This window comes from Hippocampus guttulatus, chromosome 11 (assembly GCF_054856545.1).
Source record: "Hippocampus guttulatus isolate MCC_2025c chromosome 11, RoL_Hgut_1.0, whole genome shotgun sequence".
Lineage (NCBI taxonomy): Eukaryota > Metazoa > Chordata > Actinopteri > Syngnathiformes > Syngnathidae > Hippocampus > Hippocampus guttulatus.
This window is the reverse complement of record NC_141271.1, coordinates 7,017,964-7,027,314: the sequence shown is the minus strand read 5'-3', so window position 1 is coordinate 7,027,314 and position 9,351 is coordinate 7,017,964. Positions and strand designations below refer to the sequence as shown.

Sequence of the window (9,351 nt, the reverse complement as noted above, 5' to 3'; positions counted from 1 at the left end):
ACATTTTTTCTATTGCAATTACCTTCCTTTTATGAATACTTTTTTCCCCTTGAAATTATTTTTTTCTGTTTTCTATAGCAGAATTTTTAAATAAATTGGAAGTAAGTAATAAAGCAATATTCCAACTTCATATCAATAAAATGACACATTTCTGCTGGAAATGTGTAAAATTACAAATATTGGTAATCTTTCAGTAGCATATTTGTTAGTTTTATTATTTATTTGTTTTTTAATTCATATTTTATTAGGTCATTTTTCTTTGTAAAATTAGTACTTTATTTTTTTATATGATCAGTGTCATAGTTTAAAAATTCGGATTGTTTTCTTGTTATATTATTACTATATATACTACGCATCCGTTCTTGCAATGTATATTTTCTTGTAATATTTCAGCGGCAATATTTTCAACACTATTATTTTATTCACATAATTCTCTGACTTTATACTCTCATTTTTTTCCCCTTTTCAGTACTCCTAGACTTGGTACGAGTCCAACCGCTGAATTCATTCAAAGCTTTTTGATCATATTTTTAATTGATTCAGCATCAAAAGAAGTAGATGCTGTCATAAAACACAGAAGTGGTCACGGATTAAATAGAATACACATTTATCGATCCCAAGGGTGTCTGCACCTGCCCCGCTACCACTCTGCAGCCAATATAGAAACCTTGTGCGCCCCATTCCCCCTGCTCTTTGAACCCCAATTTAGGAGCTGTTACATCCAACATAAGATTATCTCAGCCGCACCTGCTCACTGACGTGCACCCCCACCCCCCGCCTCTGCAAATAGACTGTTGCCACCCGAGTTACAATTATGTTGTTGAGGGGTTGATACTTGTAAGTCTATTTGTGTGTGTGTGTGTGTGTGTCTAAGCATCCCACTTGTCACTGTAATGTTACGTGCATTGTGTCACTCTGAGCCAAACATTTAAGTGATGAAACGAGAGGCAGGACAAACACAGGAAGTGACAAGTACACAGGTACAGTCATGAATGAGGTGCACGACAAGAGCCGTGCAAAGGTTCTGCCTTTTACAATACATACCTGTCAACTCATACGGTTTAGCCATAGTTCATACGGATTTTGTGGTGAATCTTACGTACCGTATATGGCCGTATCGCACAAATCATACGGATTCTGAAAATTTCCGGGGTTTTTTTCTTCCCCTAACAGGTAGTTCCGTTTGCTTTTGCCCAGAATGGTGCTAGTCTACTCGAATGCTTTCATTTCCGGCAACTTTCCAAAAAAGTAACGCAGGAATACAACTCTGAACACAGTAATGCTACTAAGTAGAATGATGATTAGACATTAACCAGACATTGTATTATGGAGATCTACAATAAATATCTTTGAAAATTTCGTGGGGTTTTTTCTGCCGTTATTTTGTCATATAAAATGCTTTGGTATGTTATAAGGATTTTTTTGCTCTCTATAAGGATTTTTTTGGTAGTTTATACAGGTTGGCGCTCCGAAAAGTTGACAGGTATGACAATGATATTAATGGCCATTTTGTTTGGCATTTCATTGAATTGTGTTGTTGTGATTTGCAGTTACTTACACCTGATTCCCTTTCATATTATTGTTGGTGACCTTGGTTAGCAAAATTAAAGGGTCATCAAGAGATAAACATTATGAGATGCTGGGGAAGTTAGCATATGTTATAGCATATATTACAATAATAATAGTGGCCACAAAAGGTGTCTGGGTTTTTTTTTTGCTTCTCTTGTATATATTTTATCATATTAATTTAGATATTTGTACAAGGTAATTTGTATATTTGTATTTGACCAGGGCAGCCTGGTAGTCCAGTGGTTAGCGCGTCGGCTTCACAGTGCAGAGGTACCGGGTTCGATTCCAGCTCCGGCCTCCCTGTGTGGAGTTTGCATGTTCTCCCCGGGCCTGCGTGGGTTTTCTCCGGGTGCTCCGGTTTCCTCCCACATTCCAAAAACATGCATGGCAGGTTGATTGGACGCTCTAAATTGTCCCTAGGTGTGAGTGTGGGCGTGGATGGTTGTTCGTCTCTGTGTGCCCTGCGATTGGCTGGCAACTGGTTCAGGGTGTCCCCCGCCTACTGCCCGAAGACGGCTGGGATAGGCTCCAGCACCCCCCGCGACCCTAGCGGTTCAGAAAATGGATGGATGGATGTATTTGACCAAAAAAATAAAATAAAATAAAAATGAAGTCAGGAAACATGATGTTAAAATAACCATACTTTAATATAATCTCTGGCGTGTATTAGCTGTATTAAATACATAATCTTGCTTTCCAGTTTTTTAAAACTTTCTTTCGAACCAACTTAATCAGAACATTTAATATTAATTATTTACATGTACAAAAATATATTTCACTAAAATGAGCAACACATTTACAATATGAAGCTTTATAAAATTACAAATATATTCTTTTTACAAAAAAAAAAAAAAGCCCTGTCCCATTGTAGCGTTCCATGCGGGAGTGAACTGAAATATGACAATAATAATAGTAATAATAATAATAATAATAATAATAATAGTTAATTGAAATAAAATTATTCCAGTGTGGCGAAAATGTCTGGATCCCCTAAATTCTAAACATTTGTAATCACATGACCTGCAAGTGTTCCAACTGCAATGCTAATTTGGATGAGGTCCTTTGGGTGCCACTCGCCAATTGGAGTGAGCTAGCCTAGCTACAACTTGACTGCAAGACAATCTGGAGCCATTGAGCAGCTGTATCCTGTTGGAGGGTGATTCAGTCAGGGGGGCGAGCAGGTGCAGCTTGGTGGCGGGTTTGTTGGGGCGGGGGGAGTCCAGACTCCTCTGTCTCTCTTTCATGGCTATGATCCAAGATGGCCACCAGCCGCCCACGTCACATGCCTGCGAGCAGACAGGAAAAGACAAACCAGATTAGATTCCTTTGGTCCAGCGGCTTCTGCTAAAAGCGGCCTTTTACTGGGAAGGGCCTCGTAAACACCCGTGGCCCCAGTAAACATGCCATACACCCGGACTAACGGGAGCCTGGCTGCCTGCCTGCCTGCCCTTAACGCCGAAAGTCCTGCATGAGCTGTGAAAGAGCAACATTGAGCAAGGCAAATACAGAGAATTCCTTCTTGCCTCCTCCTTAGCTTGTCGGGCATACATTCCTCATGCACTAATGCAAGTTGTGACACTCACGAGGCTGAAGTAAAGCATTTGAAAGCATCCCTGGCTACGCCTTTCTCACCTCTCACCTCTGACACCTCTTTTAAAATGAACGCATCAACAGTTATTTATCCACCTTGCCTCTTTTGCACAGAATCCCGCAAAATGCCGTATTTGCCGCACTATAAGGCGCTTTGGAGTATAAGGCACACCTTCAATGAATGACTTATTTTAAAACTGGTCATATATAGGCCACACGGCATTATAAGGCGCATAGAATCGAAGCTACAATCGTGGCTGTGGTTGCTATATGCATCCACTAAATAGAGCTACACTAAAGGTAATACAATACAATACAGCTTTATTTATGATGAGCTTTCAGAACCACTGCAGCTGGAACAAAATGCTTTACAGAACATTTAAAATACTACGTCCAAGAAATGTGGATATTGATCCATATATAAGGCACGTCGGTTAGATTGTTAGGCGCACTGTCAGCTTTTGAGAAAATCCAACGCTTTTAGGTGCGCCTCATACTTCGGAAAATACGGTAGGATATTGCTGTGGCTGTGTGCACATCTCCCATAGTGAAATGGCATCCCAGTTGGACGGATGGACTGCTGTTTATTGATTGCGTGAACTATTTGGCTTTATCGCCATTCCGCCTTCATGAAATGATTCTAAAGACACAAACTAGATCAGGGTTTAGCTTTCAGAACCAAGCTAGACTCTATCACTTTCACGGATAAGCAGGAGATGTGTGACGGCACTGCTAATTAGCATTGCTCATGTTCAAGCATGGTAACAAAGGAGTCACACACTGAATGTGACAGCAGGGAGGGGTTGGTGCTTACTCTCCAATGTCTTGTCGAGGTCGGCAATGAAGTCCTCCAGTTCTTTGGTGTCGCCCAGTTTGGCTGCGAGGACAACATAATGAGATTTTGCATTAGCTCAGCATTTATTTTCAAATGGAACAGTTCAGATAACTGGGAAATGTGAGTTAACCATGTATTTTTATGAGACTAGAATGCTCTGGTCGGACCTCGTGAGTATGCTCCAAGTAGTATTTTTCAACTGTAAACATGCTCCTAATATTGCAGGCCGTTCTACATACACTGTAAGAAATGCAATACTGTACTGAACTACTGCACTGTGTACAAAGAATTTTTTTTCTAAATTTCTGTACATTGGACCACTGCATATTGGCAGTTTGGCACCTACAGATTTGCATATTTCTGGATTTTGTTTTGTTTTAAAATTTTCCAATTTAAAAAAAAAAATCTTTGTGTCTTTTTTGCCCCCCAATCTTTTTTTTAATAAGATTTGCTTTTTCCTCCAATGCATTATAATGGCAGTCAATTATATGCGGCCTTTGGCAGGCCCAGTCCCTCTCGATTTCATTTTCTTTTTCATTTGTGGTTATTTGTTATAAGAGGGACAGAGAGAGAGAGAGAGAGAGAGAGAGTTTTGACATCTTGTCCTGGATGGATAGAGTAATGACAATAAAAGCATCCTTGAATCCTTGACTTCTACAATTTCCAAATTCCCAGGAGTCTTAAATGCAATATGGAAGCATGAGGAGCGTGCACTCACGTTTTGGTGACATTGGTGACGGTGAGGATGAGGCACCGCTCATCTGGGACATTGCGGTGGGTGAGTGGAGCCTCTCGTCGCTCAAGCTGAAGCTGTTTCTGTTGAGCGAGTCAGCGCCTAATAAGAGACACACCCAAGCGCTGGTTAGATGAAACAAACATTGGCCTGTCAATCAACTCACATATACGGTACACACGCATCATGTGTGATACTGGAACAAGCAGGAGTGTGTAATCATCGCATTCCACATCTTGCTTCTGTCAGTCTCACACAAACACACACACACACACACACACAGCCACAACTCAGGAAAGCAAGTTCAGCCAGCTCTGGCCACATTTACCACTCCAGAACATTTGATGTGGCCCACCATGAATTTCTACAACACCCCACCCCCCCACCCCCCCAAAAAAAACATTTAGACCACAAATGCTTATACTGTAACGCATAAAAATGAATTGACATTTTCCCCACTGTTGCACGCAATCATCTCAATCTCAATACTGCATCTCAATACATCAGCGTAAAGCAGCATAATTGGAGTGTCGTTGCTCAACTTAACAGGGAACGTGCTGAATGGATAATTTGTCAGACACTTGATAAAAAAACAAAAAAATGTAGCTTCAAGAGATCCAATTTTGGTGCATGTTGGGCTGCCAAGTACGGTACTGCTACGAAAACGTGAATGTTTTTCCAAATAGTACTGTGACCTGTTTTCAGCACACACACACACACACACACACACACACACACACACAAAAAAGTCACATAAAAATCCATACAGCGTATCGTATTTTTAAAAATACCCCTGTGAGGTGTCTTTAATGGCCTGGTGTAATGTGTCTAGTATTCCTCTCATACCATCAGAACCCCTCAAAGTTGACACTTGGATGCTAGCAGATCACATATCGGTACAAAACCACGTAAAAAGACATCAGGCCTAACTTGAAGCCGATATGCTGATGCCCCCCCCCCCCACCCCCTTTGTGGCTCTAAAGTAAATATGCATGTGGCACGTTCTTATTAACTTAGCTTTAACCTCTGAGTGAAAAGTTTACATTATGTTCGTATGTGAATGGAAAGACAGTTGTGTGATGTAACAAACCTATTAAATATGGACATTTAAGTCCAGAGACAGCGAAAAATGTCTCATGTAAACTAGCATCTGGAGAAGAATTAGTCCACCTAAAATGAAAAAGAATGTTTTTCCATACTTTGACTGCATATTCGGAATTAAGACTTACAATTTAAGAGTGTAAAATAATGTGTGCGTGGGAGTGCACAAACTGTTGCAAATGTGACAAACAAATGTTATACTGTCATACTTGTCCTAAAAATAAGACTGTCTTTATTGTCACTAAACTTGTGACTTCTCACCCAAAGCAATTTACTTAAAATGATAGAATGTTGTTTTTTTGGGGGGGGGGGGCGGGGGGTTATACTTTACTTCAACTTTACAGTCAATGTTGACCATAGATTGTGACTGCGATTGAACAGACTTTTGCGATAAACCTATTACTACGGACATACCAGTTTACAGAGTCATTTTAGCGCATATTCTGGAGCGAAACTAGTGACCCACTCTTGCCCAAAGTCATTTGTTTCTCCCTGTTGCCTGGCAACCAGTCATTTTTTCAGCACATTTAGGCAAGTAGGAAAAATGTGTAACCCCAGTTAAGCCCCTTCAGCAATTAATTTTGATATTTTAAAATATACAGTATTTATGAATTATTTTTTCAGCCCCCTTTTACCCTCAGGAAAGAAAAAAAAAGCTGGAGCTATTCCTGCTTAAAATAGTAAAGAAAATATATTATAATAATCGGTCAAATCAATGTTGTGACCACACCACTACCAACTATGGGACTGCCATGGAGAGTGGAGCACTTGTGGAGGAATCTGTTTACTTTAACACGCCAACCAAGGTTCACTCCCTGGCTGTGATGCTGACAATAATGTCCGCAGTTAGCTACACATCTTAAACAATTTCACAAGGAAATTTGTAAATTCACCACACAGACACTCCAATTTTCTCTCACGTGTGCTTGTTGTGTTAGGATGTTTCATTATGCAACATTATATGAGAGTACACATTTAAAACGTTCACAAAATTTCTATTTAACTTGTATTTAAATTGAATTAAATATAAACAGTACTGTGTACCGTACACAATTCCATCCATCCGTTTTCAATACTGCTTCGTGCTTATCGTCATTGCAGCACAGATGGATGCCATTCCAGCTGACTTGGGGCAAGAGGCAGGGTATTACACTATGGACTGGCTACCGGCCAATTACAGGGCATGTAGAGACAAATAACCATTCAGAACCCACGCAGGCATGGAGAGAACATGCAAAGGCCGGAGCCCGTATTCGAACCCCACAACCTCCAAACTGTGAGCCGGATGTGCTAATCACTTGATCAAGGCGCCACCCTTGAAATAATATATCATATATCAAAGTATATACATAATAATAAAGTAAAATCTCATACTTGATGTGTTCTGTAGAAATAATCCATCCATCTCCACATACATTTTGTAGACGATATTGATTAGAGTCACGCATAAGATGGAGCCCATCCCAGCTATCTTGAGGCGAAAAGCAAGGTACGCCCTGAAATAGTCACAAACCAGTCCCAGGGCAACCAAATTAATGATATGCATCTTGTGATTGCAACCAATTCAGCCTGATGTACCACATCTCTTGCCCAAAGTCATCTGGAATAGGCTCCAATTCACCTGTGACCCGAATGAGGACAAGCGGTACAGAGGTGGCTACACAGTTATTATACTGCATGGAAAAGTACATACATACATACTTATTAAGAAATACATATATTTTATTTTATGGCTAAGTATAAATAATACTGTGATGCACTCTGACAAGTTGGAACGTGTGGGAGCATTAACGACCAGAATCGAAGAAGAAAGATTTCCCTTAATCATTGCCCTACTCTAGAAAATTCGGTCCTGGAGGGCCGCTTTCCTGCATTTTTCCATCTCTCCCTGTTACAACAGACCTGATTCAAATGAACAGCATCGATTTCCATTCTGCAGAGCTTGCTGATGAGTTAATCATTTGAATCAGGTGTGTTGCGACAGAGAGAGATGGAAAAATGCAGGACGGAGGCCTTCCAGGACCGGAGTTTGAACAGGGGTGTCAAACTCATTTTTGTCTCGGGCCACACTGTAGATACGGTTTGCCTTGGAGGGCCATTACGAATGATGGGAAACCATATAAATGTTTAATCCCCTCCACATATTACATACACAGCGCACAACAAATTGATGAAAAACTAGTTTTAAAATCAGAAGTCAAAAATAATAACTGTTATTGTGGATTACATATGACAATATGAAATTTTGGTTCAGACTTTAGCAAGCATCATGGAACTTGACATGCTTGATATGCTTTCGCGGGCCACATAAAATGATGTGGTGGGCCACATCTGGGCTTGACACCTGTGCTCTAGAAGGTGGTTTGATTCTGTATTGTAGGTAATGTAGCAAATGGTCCCCAACCACCGGGCTGCACTGATGAGACCATGAAAAAAAACGTACAGGACTTCCGGTGTGATTATTATCCAAGGCTGAAAAATATTTTATTTTGAAAACTCAACGGATTCGCTGCGTTACATGTGCCAATCATGTCAAAATGCTAATTGTCTGGGTCACGTAATGTTAATATTAAACCCACAAGCTAGTAAAATGAGTAGAAGTTCTAGAGTATTTTTTTCACAAGCATATGTCGTTCCGGACTGAAAGTACACAGCACTGTTGCCACCACTTGGTTTTCAACTCACTCTCGGTGTCGCTGATGCCGCTGTCGCTGACGCTGGCGCTGCTCCGCCTCTTGGCGATGCGCAGGTGCTCGTCGTAACGAAAGTGACGCTTCTCCATCGGGGATGTGAAGTCTTCGATCACCGCGTCGAACTCGCATAGCACCTCGTCCAGGTCGTCCACGTCCACCACTAGCTTGGCTGCACGTAGGAGGGAAAGGTTCGAGGATGAGCGCGCACGGTGGCAAACGAATCGTGTGGAACTGTAATCAATTTACCTTGGCGCGCCAATTTTGGAGACTTCATGATTCCCTTGGGAATATCCACTAACGTGTGTGTTTGTTACGCGCGTCCGTTTAACTTCCACGCAACCTTTCTGTGTTCTTTCTCCCGAAGGTCTTGAACTCGTAGCACCAAAGTGCGCGCTCCTGCTTTTGAAGAGTCTTACAGAGGAGGGGCGGGGTTATAGTATGTGTGTGTGTGTGTGGGGGTGTGTGTCACACGGCTGAAGTTACACTTCCCTGACGTCGTCTACATAAAAAAGTGTTAGTAAACAAGTTGTGTCACTTGGAATGATGCAGCCGTGTATTTATAATCATCAACCTGTCGCTGTGCAGATTTTCAAGCCAACGGGCCTAACATTATTCGGTTGACTGTATCAATGACACTCTACTTAGAAATGAATGTGTCACAAGTAACAAATAACAACTAGACTGTTAAGAATTTTCTTTTTACCCCCCCCCCCCTTTTCTTAAAAACCAGTGTGTGATTAGGATAATGGATGGACGCATCTAAGAAAAACGGCGCCGATTTTAGCGACTCGTCATGCTTCTTTGTTCTGTCTGCCTCTGTCGGTCATTGT

At 41.1% G+C, this 9,351-nt stretch overlaps 1 protein-coding gene across 1 annotated transcript; it reads right to left on the bottom strand.

The window, feature by feature from the left end:
* Window positions 1-2,197: 2,197 nt before the first annotated feature.
* rgcc (regulator of cell cycle) lies at window positions 2,198-8,919 on the bottom strand. The gene is made up of 5 exons (XM_086124385.1): window positions 8,768-8,919; window positions 8,514-8,690; window positions 4,713-4,829; window positions 3,974-4,036; window positions 2,198-2,855 (listed from the first exon to the last, which is right to left on the bottom strand). Exons 1-5 carry the CDS (start codon window positions 8,793-8,795, stop codon window positions 2,848-2,850), a joined length of 393 nt encoding a protein of 130 aa, XP_085980511.1. The 5' UTR covers window positions 8,796-8,919; the 3' UTR covers window positions 2,198-2,847.
* Window positions 8,920-9,351: the final 432 nt, after the last annotated feature.